At 43.1% G+C, this 20,272-nt stretch overlaps 1 protein-coding gene across 1 annotated transcript in view; it reads left to right on the top strand.

The window, feature by feature from the left end:
- Window positions 1–4,181: 4,181 nt before the first annotated feature.
- Window positions 4,182–20,272, top strand: part of CSF1R (colony stimulating factor 1 receptor) — a 101,523-nt gene continuing 85,432 nt past the window's right edge. The window contains exon 1 of the mRNA XM_073621078.1: window positions 4,182–4,359. Coding sequence (XP_073477179.1) covers window positions 4,311–4,359 — 49 coding nt within the window. The 5' untranslated portion in view covers window positions 4,182–4,310. The remainder of the gene's footprint in view (window positions 4,360–20,272) is intronic.

Below are 20,272 nucleotides of genomic sequence, written 5' to 3'. Positions count from 1 at the left end.
GGCTGCTATATTCTTTTATATTTAATATGATTTATCTTGTATTTATTTTTATGCGTTTTTTTGCACAATTAATTATCAAACATGGTTGAAGTGGGCACATACACTTATTGGCCACTTTGAAGTGGGCACATACATTCACTGGCCACTTTTTGGGTACACCTGTTCATATAAATGGAAAAAGTATGACCGCGCTAGGAACTAAAAACAAGCAGCAGCTGTGCACTATAACCTTGATACCAGGCACAAATAATAATGTGTAAATGAAGTACAGCGCTAAACCGAAAAGTGCAATTTGTGCAAATAACACAATGCACGTCCTGATTTGCTGTGAACCTTCCAGTGTATACTATCTACAGCTATAAGAGAGAAACGCCTGGACTTCCTTCTCAGTGGATCAGAGATCCAACCAAGTGCTGTGTGACCTCCCTGAATAAGAGGGGTTGCTGGCTTTCTGGTAAGCCTCCAATTTTGTTGTGGTGATGGGTGTCACGTCGTCTAGTTATGATCGTCATTTCCAACACATTCTTCCTCTATGGGACTTTCCTTGATGGAATTCAGCTTTATATGAACTTTTCTGTTTGTACATAATTGCACTTTACTCACATGTGATGTAATATTGCATGTGTCTTTAAACTTTATTCACAGTATTCATTTTCATACTATCCACCTACAATTGATTGCACAGATTGCACTTTAGCATATATTGTATATTTGACACCTGGTCAATTGCTTGTTAACACAAATTGCAGCAACTCGCTGCATTTAGGCATCTAGATGTGGTGAAGACGACTTGCCAAAAGTTCAAACCGAGCATCAGAAAAGGGATTTAAGTGACTCTGAACGTGGCGTGGTTGTTGGTGCCAGACAGGCTGGTCTGAGTATTTCAAAAACTGCTGATCCGCTGGGATTTTCACATACAGCCATCTCTAGGGTTTACAGAGAATGGTCAGAAAAAGAATAAATATCCAGTGAGCGGCAGTTGTGTGGACGAAAATGCCTTGTTGATGTCAGAGGTCAGGAGAATAGGCAGACTGGTTCAAGATGATAGAAAGCTAACAGTAACTCAAATAACCACTTGTTACAACTAAGGTATGCAGAATACCAGGGGTCCTCAAACTTTTTAGACTGGGGGCCAGTTCACAGTCCCTCAGACTGTTGGGGGGCTGCACTATAGTTTAAAAAAATATAAACTAATTCCTATGCACACATCTTATTTGTAGTGCAAAAAAAAAAAAAAAACTGGAAAAAACAGTACAATATTTAAAATAAAGAACAGTTGTAATCAATATGAACTTATCAGTATTTCACAGACTCCCCTCATTACAGAACCACTCCCAATCACAGACCCCCCTCCCCATCACAGACTCACCCCATAACAAAGCCCCCCATGACAGATCCCCCCATCACAAAGCCCCCCAACACAAACTCCTCTCCATCACAAAGCCCCAAATAACAGATTCCCCCCATAACAGACTCCCCCATATCACATACTTCCCCCATCACAGATACCCCCATAACAGACGCCCCATCACAGACTTTCCCCATAACAGACTCCGCCATCACAGATCCCCCCATATCACAGTCCCCCCATATCACAGATCCCCCCCATAACAGACTCCCCCATCACAGATCCCCCCATATCAGTCCCCCCCATAGCACAGACCCCCCCTATAACAGACTCCCCCATCACAGATCCCCCCATAACAGACTCCCCCATCACAGATCCCCCCATATCACAGATCCCCCCATAACAGACTCCCCATATCACAGATCCCCCCATAACAGACTCCGCCATCACAGATCCCCCCATAACAGACTCCCCCATCACAGATCCCCCCATAACAGACTCCGCCATCACAGATCCCCCCATCACAGATCCCCCATAACAGACTCCCCCATATCACAGATCCCCCATATCACAGACTCCCCCCATATCACAGACTCCCCCCATATCACAGATCCCTCATCACAGATCCCCCATATCACAAATCCCCCATCACAGATCCCCCATATCACAGATTCCCCCATAACAGACTCCGCCATCAAAGATCCCCCCATAACAGACTCCGCCATCACAGATCCCCCCATAACAGACTCCCCCATCACAGATCCCCCCATATCACAGATCCCCCATAACAGACTCCGCCATCACAGATCCCCCCATTACAGATCCCCCCATATCACAGATCTCCCCATCACAGATCTCCCCATCACAGATCCCCCATATCACAGACTCCCCCATCACAGACTTCCCCATAACAGACTCCCCCATATCACAGATCCCCCATATCACAGACTCCCCCCATATTACAGACTCCCCATCACAGATCCCCCATATCACAGATCCCCCCTATCACAGATCCCCCATCACAGATCCCCCATATCACAGATCCCCCATCACAGATTCCCCCTATCACAGATCCCCCCTATCACAGATTCCCCCTATCACAGATCCCCCCTATCACAGATTCCCCCATCATAGATCCCCCATATCACAGATCCCCCATATCACAGTTCCCCCATCACAGATCCCCCATATCACAGATCCCCCATCACAGATCCCCCATCACAGATCCCCCATATCACAGATCCCCCATCACAGATCCCCCATATCACAGATCCCCCATCACAGATCCCCCCTATCACAGATCCCCCTTATCACAGATCCCCCATCACAGATCCCCCATATCACAGATCCCCCATATCACAGATCCCCCATCTCACAGATCCCCCATCTCACAGATCCCCCAATCAATATTACACTGCCGCCCCTTGTATAATAACACAGCACTCCCACTCCCCTCTGTTACCTGTATCACACAAGACACGAAGCATGGTAAGTCCGGACAAAAGGCGGGACTTTGCAAGTGAAAGGCAGGTGATTGATTCCTGGGACCGCCCCGATGCCTAGTAACCAATCACCTGCTTCTTAACACAAAAGGTCCTTTGTCCAGACCTGTCATGTTTCCCATCCTGTGTGATAAAAGTAGCAGAGGGCAGGGGGAGTGCAGCGATGTTAAAGGGGCAGTCCGCGGGCTGGATAAAAAACGCTGGAGGGCCAGATTCGGCCCGCGGGCCGTAGTTTGAGGACCCCTGCAGAATACCATCTCTGAATGCACAACACAGCAGCAGAAGACCACTCTGGGTACCAATCCCCGTTAGCCAAGAACAGGAAACTGAGGCTACAATTTGCAAAGGGTTACCAAAATTGGACAATAGAAAATTGGAGAAATGTTGCCTGATCTGATGAGTCCCAATTTCAGCTGCAACATTCAGATAGTAGGGTCAGAATTTGGTGTAAACAACATGAAAGCATGGATCCATCCTGTCTTGTATCAACAGTTCAGGATGGTGGTGGTGGTGGTGGTGTAATAGTGTGGAGGACATTTTCTTGGCACACTGTGGGCCCCTTAGTACCAATTGAGCATCGTTTAAATGCCATGGCCTACCTGAGTATTGATGCTGACCATGTCCATCCCTTTATGACTACAGTGTACCTACCCATCTTCTGATAGCTACTTCCAGTAGGATAATGCACCATGTCACAAGCTTAAATTATCTCAAACTAGTTTCTTGAATATAACAATGAGTTCAATGTACTCCAGTAGCCTCCACAGTCACCATACATAGCATAACACATGCCTGCTGTTAGTGGGCCTGTAGAGTCTTTGCTGTGATCTTTGAGGATTTTTGAGAATAAATAACTTACAATATAGGAATAAGCTAGTTAGGTCAGTAAATAATTGTTTTAAAACTGTTTTACTATTTGTTAAGAATATATAAATAGTTCAATGTCCATAGTCTGGGTACTGTGACTGGAGAGTGAAAGGAGAAGCATCAGACTGATGAGCTTATCTCCCTGTCACCCTGCTCTTTCCTACAATCATCATGTTCCTGGTTAGCACATGAGCAATGCAGCACAACTGATTATCTCCCTGTGCTTATTATTTCTTCCCCAATCTAATATTTGCTGAATAGAGATTTCATCGCCAAATTAAGGTACTTGCACCGCCTGCATTTAAAAAATAGGTTCATGATGTAATAATAAACAATGAGCTGCATTAATGTGTGTCCATTATATCTCCCTGGAGTTCAGCTTAAAGAAGATGTCATTCATTTTGGGTTAGAAGACTCAGTTTCCACATCTGTGGTAAGTAAGAAAACAGAAGTTGCCAGATAAAAGGATGTACCAGAAATACAACTCTCAGAACACCAAGGTCTCTCTGGCAGGCAGGAGCTGCTTAAATGAATTCATCTCTTACCGTACTGCACTGGATAAGCACAGCTGACTTGTAGGAGTAGGAGGCACAATGGGCACAGGGTTCCTGGCCCTGATCATCTTAGCAAGCCTCAGACATGGTAAGTTCTCGACTTCAGAGATGCTAAACAACCCTTATTTATTACCAGGTTAAAATGTAGTATTCTATATTTTTTAGGTTAAAAATACCAGCAAACTTGGGTTAATGTTTGGACTTTTACTAACTGACCATTGAATGATTATTTTCTGACTGACAATGATAAAGGCCTTAACTGGTTTGAAATGTACTGTTATGCAAACTGCATACCATAGAGAAGAATAAAGAATCCAATCTGTATAATTTTAGACGCTGAAATAGTAATAATATAAATAATAATAATAATAATAATGTATTGCACTCTGTCCTGGAGTTGTGTTGTATACTCCCAGAATGTTAGCAATTTTATGGTTTATTGTGGGATAAAAATTTGGAGATAAAATTGCTTATCTGTTGCATGATATAACTATAAGTGCTATGTAAGTGTCTTACTATTGCATGTTGTTTAATATTTAGCTTTCTTCTGGTACTGGATTTTTTATGACAGTCACATCTATACACACTGTGGTATTCCACATATGTGTATGTGTAATGTTCACCATGTCCTCTCAGCTACCTTCATCACAGATGGGTACTGCCAGAATAATTGAAGGCGTTTCCTCTAGCAAAAAAAAGTCAATCAGCACCAATAATAATCTCATGACCTTCTTCAGGGATCCCTCATGCTACAGAATTCACACTTAAGTCTAAAAGAAATTAGACCTTTCTCCAGCCACTTCTTGGATTCTCTCTATAAGTTTCTACAGACAAATGTACAGATTCCTAGGCATTGGCTCCTGAAACACTTGGCTTGATGTTTCCCTGGTATATATCTTTTTTTTTGACTGTAATAAATAGCCCAACGTCTGCAATGCCCTACTTATCTATAGTCATAGCAGACAATATGACTTCTATGGGGTCCAGAGCTGTGCATGATGCATAGTGACTTACTGCAAATAGCAATATAATTTGGCAAATAAAGTTTTAAGATATCAGTATACATAAAGTTTAGGAAACTCTATTGTATATAATTGTTATGAACACAATTTATTTTCTGTTTTACTATAAAAAAAAGCGTTAGAGGTGGAAATGAGTGAAATAGAGTGGCCCCTTAATGGTTTTGCTTTGGGGCCACTGCACACATAGCTATAATCCTACCCTCAAATATCACAATTATTGTCTGATATTACCAAAATGGCATGTATTAAACCACAATCATTTGCCATCTACAAGTCCCATAATGATGGACTTACATGAACATTTTCCCTTTCTAATAATAGATGAGTGCTGGCACTGATGATGGCAGCATATTGTAATCCAAGCTCCAAATATTCTCCTTCATAATTATTCTTTGGTTAATGAATTAAAACCTTATTTTGGAGCATATGTGATTTGAATCTTCTACTTATCAGATTTGCTAAAGACAATGTGGCAGATGTGGTGCATTGATTGTCATAATGGATCCACTCCTAACCTTAGAGGGTGACCAGTGCCTATGGAGATCTGGGAGTGGGTTCAATCCCTCTGTTTTCTTTGTTCATGTGAGGGTTTTACTGTTTGGGTAAGAATCTTGAGCTGTACCAGCAATACAACGAAAGACATACAAATATCCACTATAGTTCTCAGCTATCAATATTGCCAGATCTTTTGCCCAACATAAGAATTCTAAACATTATTTTGTCAAAACACTTTCGGGCAACAATGTATTCCTTTCAAAGTTAAGAGTATTTTTTTACACGCTTTTCTAGACTGTATTCAAATAATTAAAATTTTTGTTGTCAAATGCACCACTGCAACTTGGCTACTTCTAATGTACACAGAGGGATCTCAGGGATCAGAATGTTTAAAGATGAATTTATACATAGTTACATTGGACGAGGTGGAGATGCACGGATGTGATGTCATGCTTTTTACCTAGTTCAATCAGAGAACATTTCGAATTAATTCAGAAAATGCAAAGCATTCTCTGAAAGGTGCCAGTACTGAGTGGCCATCCTCCTGTGCTCAGTAAGCAGAGATGCAGTGGCTCAGCGATTAACCTGGGAGCAAGTGGAGATCCCCAAAGTAACTTTGTTTACTTCATTGATTTCCAGCTTCCAGGGGCATTGGCCAGACATGGTATACATAGTTACATTGGTCTAAGCAGGAACAACAATGTAATTCTGTATAAAATACCCATACCTGGAATTATTCCTTAACTGTCTCACGTTCAGTCATTACATATAAGTGGCTGGGCGTGGTTTCTTGGAGTCGTGTATATCTGTATATGTATATATATATATATATATATATATATATATATATACATACACACACATATATATACATACACACACAATATCTCACAAAAGTGAGTACACCCCTCACATTTTTGTAAAAAAATTACACTTTGCTATAATGTAAAAGTAGTGAGTGTACAGCTGGTATAACAGTGTAAATTTGCTGTCCCCTAAAAATAACTCAACACACAGCCATTAATGTCTAAACCACTGGCAACAAAAGTGAGTACCACCCCAAGTGAAAATGTTCGAATTGGGCCCATTTAGCCATTTTCCCTCCCCGGTGTCATGTGACTCGTTAGTGTTACAAGGTCTCAGGTGTGAATGGGGAGCAGGTGTGTTAAATTTGGTGTTATCACTCTCTCTCTCTCTCATACTGGTCACTGGAAGTTCAACATGGTACCTCATGGCAAAGAACTCTCTGAGGACATGAAAACAATAATTTTTGCTCTACATAAAGATGGCCTAGGCTATAAGAAGATTGCCAAGACCCTGAAACTGAGCTGCAGCACGGTGGCCAAGACCATACAGCGGTTTAACAGGACAGGTTCCACTCAGAACAGGCCTAGCCATGGTCAACCAAAGAAGTTGAGTGCATGTGCTCAGCGTCATATCCAGAGGTTGTCTTTGGGAAATATACATATGAGTGCTTCCAGCATTGCTGCAGAGGTTGAAGGGGTGGGGGGTCAGCCGGTCAGTGCTCAGACCATACGCTGCACACTGCATCAAATTGGTCTGGATGGCTGTCGTCCCTGAAGGAAGCTTCTTCTAAAGATGATGCACAAGAAAGCCTGCAAACAGTTTGCTGAAGACAAGCAGACTAAGGACATGGATTACTTGAACCATGCCCTGTGGTCTGATGAGACCAAGATAAACTTATTTGGTTCAGATGGTGTCAAACCTGTGTAGCGGCAACCAGGTGAGGAGTACAAAGACAAGTGTGTCTTGCCTATAGTCAAGCATGGTGGTGGGAGTGTCATGGTCTGGGGCTGCATGAGTGCTGCCGGCACTGGGGAGCTACAGTTCATTGAGGGAACCATGAATGCCAACATGTACTGTGACATACTGAAGCAGGGCATGAACCCCTCCCTTCAGAGACTGGGACGCAGGGCAGAATTCCAATATATACAGCAAATTTACACTGTTATACAAGCTGTACAGTCACTACTTTACATTGTAGCAAAGTGTTATTTCTTCAGTGTTGTCACATGAAAAGGTATAATAAAATATTTACAAAAAGGTGAGGGGTGTACTCACTTTTGTGAGATACTGTTTATATATATATATATATATATATATATATATATATATATACACACACATATATATATATATATATATATATATTCCAATGGATGGGGTGAAATGTGATCCGGTAATTGTTCCCAGTGCATAGCAATCAAGCTTTCCCATAGACAATATATAGATAAGAAAAACAAAGGATTGCTGCACTTAAAATTTATTTAAAAAGTCAAAAAGTTACAAACAATGCATAATGTGTTTTGGGCTAGTTTGTTAGCGCCCTGCCTCAGATGAGAACACATGCCACAATACAAGTAACCATACACTGTGCACATATATATCTATTCAAAGCCTGTAATCAATTTCTTAAATACTTAATTAGTTTAACCATTTAATTGTAATCTTTTTCTTAAAAACATAACAACATATGATTCAATATATTATTTTTTTTAAAGAGAAGGGTCAACAATGAGTAATCACTTCCCATATTAACTGAATGAAATCCCGATATGGCACCTAATATCAGAAGGAATAAAATAAATAATCAATTAGAACCTTTTATTGGAATAACAAACATTATAGAATTTACCAATCAAAGAAATAACTATAAATCAAAATCTGAATTTAACCCTTTGGACACAATGGGGTTTATTTACTAAAATTAGAGAGTGCAAAATCGGTGAATCCATTCTACTTCTTTTTTTCCTTAAAGCCAATTCCCTATTGCCTCCACGTCTATTGCGGGCCACCCCATCAATTACCATGTATTTAAGCTGGGAGACTGTATGCCCTCTTTCAACAAAGTGTTGCACTAAACATAGTTGTTCTAGTTTGACTCCAATGGAGTATTTGTGATAAGCAATACAGTCTTTTACCTTGTGTGTAGTTTCCCCCACATATAATAAACGTAGGGACATTTTATAAAATGAACTATATACAGTATGATGATTGACAGGTATAATAAACTTTAATATTTATCGAATAACAATTGCGCGGTCATGCAAGACTGCAAACTAATGAAATTTTTATCATTTTTTTTGAGACAGATAGAGCTTTCTTTTGGTGGTATTTAATCACCACTGGGGTTTTTATTTTATTTTTTCTTTGTTTCTGTTGTAAAATTTTGCAAATAAGTAATTTTTCTTCTTTCTTCAATTTTTCTGAGGCTGCACTGATGGGCACTGACGAGTCTGCACTGATGGGCACTGATATACTGCACTGATGGACACAATGATATGCAGCACTGGTGGACACTGATGGGGCTGCACTGAAAATTAGTGTCCTGATTATCAGTGTAAATGCCGCTGTCATCACTGGAAAGCTGGTTATCGGCTTTCCTTTCCTCAGACACTGACAGCGCTGTGGAAATTAAATACCAATAACCAGCATTTGCTTACATCGGATTAGCTGTGATTGGACAGAGCCGATCACATGGTAAATAGCCTGCTTCATCGACTCTACTGTGATCGATGATGCGCTGTGTCCGACGGTAAAGTTCAATGCAGGGTGTAAGCAGGGCTTTGACAATCAAGTAAGCAAACTATGTCTCTTCTGAACAATAAGATCTCCTTCATAAAGTGGGAAAATCCACAGTATAAAAGACATCCCTTCCAACCCATTGATACTCACATTTCCAGTGCTTCCCACCACTCCTTCCTCTGACTATTTATCCCTACTGTATGCTTGTATGGGGGAGGTGTGGGGGCTGCATACTCTGAAGCCACACAAGTGAACTATTTGTGGAGTTCAAGGGACCCCTTTACTGATTCATAATATGATAATATCTGGCTGGTGAAGTGAACTTCGATCTGCTCTTCCATACCATTGTAGTCCAAACCGTACTGGCTCATCTCTACTGGCCATTATGTGTCCCCAGTCTTTGGGATCCATTAGTTGGAAATTGAAATGTTGTATTGGGTTTATTTAATAAGGTAAAAAGTGATCTACAACTCTCCCCCAAGCTACCTAACCAGCCTCATCTCAAAATGTCAAACAAAACATTTCTCTTTGCTTCTCCGAAGACCTTCTATCTTCTAAATCCCTCATGAAGGTAAATGTGAGGTGTACATTACACCATTTAAAGTTATTACATGCATTTATATGCATTTAGTCATTTAATCCAATGCTCATCTCCAGGATTTCTCCAGACTCTGCTCTCCTTTGGCCCTCCCTACCACAATTCGTCAGGTTTAGACCTCTAGGCATTCTTTGAAATCTCATCCCCAACCCACCTAATATACTCAGTATTTTTTTTTTTTTTTTTTTTATGACACCCATCACCTGGCTATGAAGTGAGGGGACACATCCCCAGTGTGGACAAAGACACAAATAAAAAGGGGACAGTTGTTGTAACCATACCCTGCTCTACTAAAAATAGTTATTATTGCTGTCTAACACCCATCAGATAGACAGGAAATTGCATAGTTGGGTTTAAGTTAGGTTAGTTCAACCAAAAAAATAAAGTTAATACAACCAGTGAGGTCACAGACTCTGTACACTCTGTACAACGCAACAAAAGTGTTTTGGTTGGAGTTGTGCTTTAGTGGGAATCACTCTTTGAGAAGCACCATATTCACACTACAAACGATACAACAAAAAGCCTAATTCACAGTGGCAATGGCATACATGTGTTTATTTGCATCTATATGCTTTTATAGGACCTTTCTAAATGCATATAAATGCATGTAGTTATTTTAAATGGTATCATGCACACTGTGAATTTACTTTCATTCAAGTGCATTTCATTTAATTTAATTTAGAAAAAAAATAGTAATGTGTGCATCCAGGGGCATATGAGATATTCTGAACACATATAAATGCATAAGTTGGGAAAGAAAAGTAAATGCAATAGAAACCCTGTTTAATTAAAAGACACAGGAGGCCTCTGTGAATGAGGTCTAAAATTGCCTGGCTGACATTGCTTTAATTGAACAACTCAGCCTCTCTATTTGTCCTGTTTTCCTGTTATCAACAAAAGTGAAAATATAAATAAAACGAACATTGTGGGTTGTCACCAGAACAGTATTAGAAGGGAAATATTCCAATGGGGACACTCATTCTGGTGACCCTGGTCACAACTAGGAATTCCCCCGCTTTGGAGGGATTTCCTCCCACTTCCTGTGTTGACTATGGGACAGGAAGTGAATGGAAATCTCCTCATTGGGACACAGATGGCAAAGAAAAACCACTGACAGGGGTTATAACCCTCCCTTACTCTATACAAAATGAAAAATAAAAGTTTTGCCTTTAGTTCTGCTTTAATACAGAGAAATGCCAACAGAAGGCTTTGTCTGAGCCTAAATATGTTAGATAGAACAAAGCTTTATTATTTAAACAGAGCACAATGATTTTATTGTAGTGTTGTAAAGTGGTAGCAGGCTTGCTTGTTTTTTATATACAGTAGAAAAGAATAGTTATTCAATGCTGAAATGTGTTCTGGCAATAATGATTAAATATTTTTAATGACACAGTAATGCTTTGTGGACTAATGTATACCATGCAAATCAGGATGACACCACAAGAGTAAGTTTGGGTAATTTTTTTTTTTCGGTTAGATAGATTGAATCATTTTATTTTACATAATGTGATCCAAAAAGGAATGTATTAAATTAGACTAGTCAGTTTGTTCAGTAAGACATTTTCATAATATTAATAATGATACAGTTTAAGTACAGGTATGTTGCAGTGGTTGCAAGTATATTTTTAACCCTTTTGTGACCCGATGCCCTTTGATGCCCTTTGATGCAGTGCTATGTGCCAGTAAACTTAATAAAAATGACTAATTTACACAAATCCCTTTTATGCATAATTTTAGAGATAAGGATTTTATTTGATGCACTGTTTTAATTAAAAACAACTTTCTGTGTTTGTTATAGGCAGACGGATGTGCAAAAACATCTTGTTCTAATTTTTTTTCTACTTTATAATATTTTAATAGTACAGCTGTGACAGCTGAACTATAAAATGAATGATACTGCAGCAGAACAAGGCAGCTGAAGGTGGCAGTGTTCATTTGCAGGCTGAAAGCTTTCATTTTTTTCAATAGAGCCTTCAGCCTGCTTTGATTGCTGTGATCACATGATCAGGAAACATTCTGATTGGTTCCTGATTGACAGTGGGGACCCAGCTGTCACTGACAATGTTATAGTGCTTTGATTTAAAAACACTGCTTTGTTTTTATAATAGGCTGACAAATGCGCAAACGTGTAAAAAAGGTATTCTTTACATTTTTTCATATTTTTTTTTTAAATATGGCAATCGTGACAGCTGAACTATTAATGATGGCACTGTAGATCAATACTGCTACCTGAAAAAGACTGACCTGACTCATTTTTTGGCATGTTTCACTGTAGGGAGCAAGAATGGCGTCCAGCAGTCAAATTATAGATGGATGTCCTTGCATACTTCAGATAACAGCTAGCAGATTCAGCAGCTGAAAGATACACAAAATAAGGCAGCTTTAAGTAATGGCTTTCATAATCTCTAAATTACCTTTTGGATTCTGAAGGTTTTAGCAGGAATAATCTTGCCAAAGTTGTCATACAGCGAAATAAGATTACTTCCATAAGGTGAACCTGTGTATTTTAAACTTTTGAAAGCAAAAGTGGAGCCATAGAGCAGACACCACAACATGCTTGGTGTTACATATAGTATATTAGCTGGAAAAAGCTAATGAGCCCTTTCTGATTTCGTTTCACTTTGTTACTGTAGCTTTCTCTGATTTCATGGCTAAGCCCTGTCCGCTGCTATTTCCCTGCCTTAGTGGCCAGTAAGGTCACTCTAATTGGTTAGTGATATGGCTGTTGGCCAAGGCTTGGCCAGACCTCAGTAAAACTAGTAGAGTCAATGAGCTTTAGTTCTCTTCATAAAGGTTTTACACTTCCATACAATTTGGAATGTGAACTTGAAGCAGGTCAAAGCGGAAGTTAGGTATATCAAACATAGTTTGATATCCAGCTTGGACCAATGCAAGGATGGATGTGCCAGATCTGTAGGATGCCCCTGGTCGCTGGAAATCACTGTAGTAGATACCACTACTGCAGTTATCTCCACTAGCTTCCTTGTCCTGGCCTCATTGTGAACACAGGGGGATCCCTCACTTGCTTTCTCAGTGGATGAAAAGTATTATCTAATTCAACAAGTTGGAGAGGCAGGGCGGCGATGACACAATCTTCACATTGTCCAATCAGAAAACACTTTGCATTTATTGAGAAAATGCAAAGTGTTCTCTGAAAGGCGCCCATGCATAAAAAACGACCTCCTATGTTGCGTAAGCAGAAGGGCAGTTGCTCGGTGAGGGACCTGGCAGCTAGCACCAATCACTGTAGTAGCAGGGAATGCTACAAGGATTTCCAGCTTCCACTGGAACCAGCCAGATATGGCATATGGATACATTGGTCCAAGTTAAGGCAATGTTACTATATAAAAAGTGCTAGATCTCAACTTCAGCTTTAAATTCAGGTGAGAAGGAGGTCAACTACACCTCTCAATGAAATATGAATGATTTCATGAGTGTCTCAAATTGATGTCAATGACATAAGCCCAAAGCCCATCGACACAGACCCTAAATCAGGAAATCCAGAACAATCTTAAAGTATATCTAAACCTAATAACAAAAATGCACCTTGCCAGTTATTACATGTGGTGGCTGAAATTTTTTCTTTCTTTTTTCTTTTATTTTTTATCTGGTAACCCTTGCCTGTAAGACACTTCATGCCTGAGGATGACAATGCTCACTCACCCCCCTGTATCCACGGAAGCAGTGTTGTCACTCTAGGACATCAAGTGGGTCAGGACTATAGACGACCACCCCCTCCCTTTAAATCTAACGCAAGAGCATGGCTCCTGGTCTCGTTTTTGATCGGGAGCTGGCAGGATTGGCTCACGATTACAAGGCCACTTTGACAGCCAATGACAATGATCACAATGATGTCTGGAAGTCTGTCTCACCTCCTGGAGTCCCACTTAAAGGGCCGATGGGAGGGGGTTGGAAGGGGTTATGATATCTCTTTGTTTTGTGGGTGGTTGCTTGCTTATGTGCCTGCCCTCTGGTGTCTAATGGTATGCTAAATTAAACCAGATAAAAAATTGGAGGGAATCTACTGCCTCATATGATGCCAGATGTACTGGATTTACATTTATTTGTCAAGAGCAGAATTTCTGTGTTAAATGAGGTAGTAAGTATGTATAACCATACAGTTTATAGTAAGACGAGATTAAAGGAATAAGAAAGTCCTCCAACCTAATCAGCACATAGCACAGTAAAGTCTACTTATAAAAAAAGGTATTCACATGTCTCATTCTATCAAATATCCCAAAAATAAAAATTACTCCTAATTTCAGGACATCGGGCGGATCCATGCAAATTATTCCTTTATGCCCCAACGCCCAAACACACATTCAGATCCGCTGATCTATAGTGCAAATGTAGTATGCACTTAGTTAAGCTGCTACCAAGGTTCAGTAAATTTAATTTTTGGCTCCACAGTAGCCATTGGAGCAGGATTTGATTGTTACTGGCTGTTCTGGGTTCTACTGGTTACAGGTTTGCCTACATCCCCCTGCATTCCAGTAAATTCTGGAATATAGTCGATTGGGACAGGCAGACTCTGGGCTGTATATTCATGCAGCCGCATCCAATCCCTGGTCGAGAGAGTGACCAGCAAGGGGCTGAGGTGTGCATAAATAGTCTGGAGCTCAGAGCAGCAGGGTCATTTGCCTTGGTGGTGAGACCCACCATGGAGGGGCTGTCTGCCCTCCTGGGGTAACTGCTGAGGCCTGCAGGAGGTTGTTTGAGGTCCTAGCTCAAGGAGAGCTGGTGGAGGACTACTCCTAAAATGTGGTGAACAGTCAAGAGAAAGTCTGTCGAGGATCTGACCTGGAGATGCATGGAGCAGGGTCTAGCTGACACTAGAATGAGGCATCCGTGTATACAGGGACACAGTGAGTAGAGGCCATAGAGTGAGAGATTCTAGAGAGACTGATGCTGCTGTACCTCTTCTTTGAGAGACTGTTCCAGATTGCTGGCACAGTGTTGGTTCCAGTGTGGGATCTCTCTGAACCTGTATGTCCAAATTTTCTGCTCTAGAGGTCTATCTGGAAAAGGTTAACTGCTACTAAGAGTCCTTTGTTAAAGTTACACTAGTCCTGGAGTATCCCAAGGCTTACACTATTCCCTATCTAAGTTTTCCTGAGCAATACAGCTCTAGAAGACACTATCTGCCTGGTTATTTGGTAAAGAGATTGAGAAGCTGTTGTGTGCCTGGCTGCTGTGCATCCAATAGGGAAAATAACCTGGGATAATATAGCCAGCCCAGTGTCAGGCCTATGCTACACAAATATAGCCTAATATTTTGCAGCAATGTATTTTAAAGTGCATACAGCTGTTTCAGGATTTTTGGCCATCATCCGTGCAGTGTATGGAACAATAGCTTCCATTGAGTAGGAAGTGGGACCCAGTGAGACATTATGACCATACAGGTTATGATGATGACAAGGGACTAAAAGCCCTCCACCGGCATTAGGCTGTTGGGGCATAAAGGAAAAACTTGCCCACTGTCCTAAAATAAGGAATTATACTCTTAAACAGAATCTATGGTCAAAGAATGAATTAAATAATAAAAATACATTAGAATTTTATATCACCAGCATTGTAATAACAATACAAGATATATATTTTTTACAAATCCAGTATAAGCTTCCTTGAAAAATCACCTTTTATGTTGTGGGTTCTGCCTGCCATCTATTTCCACAGCTGCTTGGATTCCCTTCATGCTTTGCAGCTTCTCCTCTGCTGTTTATTTCAATTTATAAGGACTACATATCCCATAGTACCTTGCTGCCTGCAAGCAGTGAATCCTTTACTGACTGCTACTCCTGAAACTCCTCCTCTCATCACCTCTGTAGTTCAGAAGGCAGGCTGTGAAATGTGTGACACTGCAGTGCCTACTTACAAACATACTGAATACATGTCATAGAACCCAAGGAAGAAAATGTGTGGGGATTTTCAGAAGCTAAGTTGACAAGCTTCATGATCATTCAGAGTAACAAGAGTAGGCTAGAAATTATTGAAATACAATACGGAAATAATATACAGCATGATTTTAAAATTTGACCATATATATGCTTTAAGTGTTGAATGATATTTCAGAATAACTAAAGCAGCTGGAAAAGAAAGGCCTCGAAATGCAGCATGGAATGCATAAAATGGAGGGCATGCATGACAGTGGGAACAGTGGGGGGAAGGAATGGTTAAAATGGAGCCGAGGGGGAGGGACAGGAAGGGTGGGGTAGTATTTAAGAAGGTTAACCTGGGAGGGGTTAACAGAATTCTGGAGGAAAGTTGGTGGACAGCAGCATGGCAGAGGTAGAGCGCATAATGGCACAACTGCGGGCGGAGGCTGAGGTGAGGGGCACGGCATGGCTGCAGGCAGCGATCGGGGCAGCCATGGAGAGAGCAGGACCGCAGCCTAACGTAGGAGAGGGGAGCGGCGTCAGAGCTAGGAGGTCCCGTCCGCCCGAGCGTTTCTCTCCTGAGCGGGCGGGGAGCAGAAGGGCGGGTAGGAGCGGTGACGGGGAGCAGGGATGCCCTCCTGCGAAGAGGAAGCCAGGCAGAGGGAGCGGAGGAGCTGTCTCATCCCCGGCGTCACATTGCGGGGAGAGAGCGCATGGCGGGACTGGTAGAAGGAGACGAGCGGGGAGCGCGAGCCCCGCCCCCCGGATGACGGCGGAGGGCTCTAATGGCACTATGAGAGATGCTGCTGTCCCTGGGCTGTCTAATCCGGCAGGGGACAGCATGAATAAGGAAAAAGACAGAGGCAGAGGAGGGCAAAGAGAAGGAAGAGCGGAGGCCTACAGGGCTGCGGTATCCTGCACCGGCCCTGCAAAGGCTGTCCACAAGGCACCGAGAGGATATGAAGCTAAAAAGAGAGAAAGGATGGAGATGACGGCGGCAGGCACGGTTACCAGGACTGGCGGGCTTTCGGAATTGGAAGGAGAAGAGAGAGATCCAGGAGAACAGGAAGAAGTGTCGGAATCGGAAGAGGAGGCGGCCCCCCCTTCCAGGAGCACTGACGAGGAGGAGAGCAGACGGTCGGCTGATGGGGCAACACCTGTGCAGCCCGGTAAGTCACCGCATCTGGGGTTAGAAGGGAGAAGCAGGGTAGGACAGGACACAACTAGGCCTGAGGGCAACACAAGGGGGGTGGTCCCAACGGCTGGGGGCGCAGGCTTATTGGGATTTTTGGAGGGCATTAAAGATTTAGTGCAAAGGTTTGAGGCTGGAGAGCGTATGGCAGGAGGCCCGGCAGCAGCGTGGGTCCCGCCAGTGGGAGGCAGCGGTAATGCGGCAGGAGTGGGGACGCCCGCAGCAACAGTTGCGGTTACCGCCCTAGAGTCCACGGGGAGTGAAGTTGCGCAGGGGAAGGATAAAGCTGCGGAGACAGCAGAGAGGCAGGATATAACCAGGCTGGCGGATGCAGCGCGCTGCGAGGTGTATGTGTGTTACGAAGGGCCTTTGGGAGCGCACTTAAAACAGGAGGTACGGGAAAAATTATGGAAAGGTGAGTATGTGGAAATATTTTCACTATTACCTTTGGAAAAATTTAACTTGGATAGGGTCAAGCCAGACAGTTCTAAGAAGGACGATGAGGAGAAGAGGAGGTATCGGCTGATACCGAGGACATTTGCCAACTGGTTGCAAGCGTTTGCAATCATGGCGAGTGTAATTGGGGAGAAGCATCCGGAGCACTGTTCAGCATTATTCTGCTATCAGGATGCCATAGGGGAGGCCTACAGAGTGTATGGCGGCACGGGCTGGCTGAGATACGACGAGCAGTTCAGGCAGCGGAGAGCGATACGGCCAGAGCTGCGTTGGGACCACAAGGACATTAGCTTGTGGATGCGTTTGATGACGACGACGCGGGCTCCGAACCAGTTTTTTCAGGGGGGAGCCGGTGGCCCATCAGCCCTGGGACACTCGGCTGGAAACAAAAAGGGGGTTTGTTGGCAATACAATTCCGGAGCCTGTAAATTTGGTGCGACATGTAAGTATAAGCACGAGTGCTCAGGCTGCGGGGGAACGCATCCAGCATCTAGATGCTATAAGCAAGGAAAAGGCAGAACTGGGGACGTTGGGAACAAAAGGGAGGACTCCGGTGAAAGTGGAAAGGATGCGACCGTTTCTCGGTAAGTATCCGGACAGACAAGCTGCGAGGTTGTTGGACGAGGGTTTCACGGGGGGTTTTTAGGATACCATGCAGGATGACGGTAGTTCCCCAAGTGCCAAATAATTTACGGTCCGCATTGCAACATCCGGAAGTGGTTTCTGAGAAGCTGGCAAAGGAGGTTGCAATGGGGAGAATGGGAGGTCCTTTTCGGAGGGCACCAATAGTTGACTTGGTAGTATCACCGCTAGGTGTGGTGCCCAAGAAGGAAAACAACAAATTCAGGCTCATTCACCACCTGTCTTTCCCGAAAGGGGGATCGGTGAATGATGCCATTGATCAGGAGGCATGCTCGGTGACTTATACATCATTCGATGCCGCTGTGGGTTGGGTGCGCCGTTATGGCAAAGGAGCGTTGATGGCCAAGGCAGATGTCGAATCGGCTTTTCGGTTATTGCCGGTACATCCGGATAGTTTTAGATTGCTGGGGTGCCATTGGAAAGGGGATTTTTATGTGGACAAATGCTTGCCAATGGGTTGTTCAATATCGTGTGCGATATTTGAACAATTCAGCTCTTTCTTGGAATGGGTGGTGCGGGACGTATCGGGTGTGAATTCAATAATTCACTACCTGGATGATTTTTTATGCATAGGGCCGGCATCATCTAGAATCTGTACGGTTTTATTGGCGACACTGCAACATATCGCTGACAGATTCGGCATTCCATTGGCCAATGAAAAGACGGAGGGACCTTGCACGGTCATCACGTTCCTAGGCATTGTACTGGATTCTGAGGCAATGGAATGTAGGTTGCCGGAAGACAAATTGGAAGACTTAAAGAAAGAGATTGCTGGGTTAATTGGTTTAAAGAAAGTGCAGCTGAGAGCACTGCAATCGGTTCTTGGTAAGCTAAATTTTGCCTGCCGCATACTGCCAATGGGGAGAGTGTTCAGCCGCCGGCTGGCGGCTAGCACAAGTGGGGTAAAATCGCCAAGACATTTTGTGCGATTGGTAAAATCGCACAGAGAAGATTTAAGGGCATGGCATACTTTCTTGGAATCCTTCAACGGAAGGGCGATGTGGATGGCAGGACCGGTAATTAATTTCGATATGGAATTATTCACGGATGCGGCAGGGTCCACGGGTTTTGGGGCGTTTTTTCAGGGCCGGTGGAGTGCAGGTCCTTGGCCTCAGTCATGGATAGAGGAGGGTTTTATCAAAAATTTGGTTTTATTGGAATTGCTTCCAGTAGTACTGGCAGTGGAGCTATGGGGCACATCTTTCAGGGATCTGAAAGTGCGTTTCCACGGGGACAATTTGGGGGTGGTGCAAGTTATAAATAGGGTGACAGCATCGTCTCCGCCAGTAATCAAATTGTTACAGCATTTAGTGTTAAGATGTTTGCAATTGAATGTGTACATTCATGCCGTACACTTGCCGGGGGTGGAGAATGTGGTAGCTGATGCGTTATCTCGCTTCCAGTGGGACAGGTTCCGCGAGTTGGCGCCGGAAGCGGAGCAACAAGGGGTACCTTGTCCCGAGTGGCTGTGGGAGATACCGTTGGCTTCATCGCGGGATGGATCAAGCAGTCGGTAAGTGGGGCCACTTGGGCGGCGTACTCAAAAGTGTGGAAAGAGTGGATGGGATTTATTCAGGCCATCGGTGAGGAGCCGTCAGGTACAAATTTGCGTTTGTTATTGCTATATTACGTGGCAAGGAAAATGGAGGAAGGGGCATCAGTGGCGGTGTTAAATACTCAGTTAGCGGGGTTAGCGTTCCTATTTAAGTTACAGGGTCAGCTGGATGTCACGAAGGATTTTTGGGTGCGTCAAGCGCTTAAGGGGTATAGGAAAAAGAGAATCATGAAGGATGCGAGAAGACCAGTGACGTTTGAGATTCTGGGGAGAATTGTGACAAAGTTGGGGGAGGTATGCTCTTCAGAGTATGAAGTAGCATTGTTTAAGGCGGCATTTGTAATGGCTTTTTTTGGGGCGTTCAGGATAAGCGAGCTGGTTAGTCCGGCAAAAAAAGTTCAAGGTGGTTTGGGATGGCAGGAAGTTCAGGTGGAGCGTGGAGGTTTGACGTTAGTGGTAAAAAGGTCAAAAACTGATCAAATAGGAAAAGGCAGGGTAGTGAGGGTTTACCCGATTCAGGGATCTTGCCTGTGCCCGGTAAGCACGGTAGTGCAGTACTTACAAGTCCGTCCATATGTACAAGGTCCTTTATTAATTCACCTGGACGGTAGTTTTTTGT

This window comes from Aquarana catesbeiana, linkage group LG03, assembly GCF_042186555.1.
Source record: "Aquarana catesbeiana isolate 2022-GZ linkage group LG03, ASM4218655v1, whole genome shotgun sequence".
Taxonomy (NCBI): domain Eukaryota; kingdom Metazoa; phylum Chordata; class Amphibia; order Anura; family Ranidae; genus Aquarana; species Aquarana catesbeiana.
Note: the sequence above shows the minus strand (reverse complement) of the source record. Positions and strands in the feature narration are given on the sequence as shown.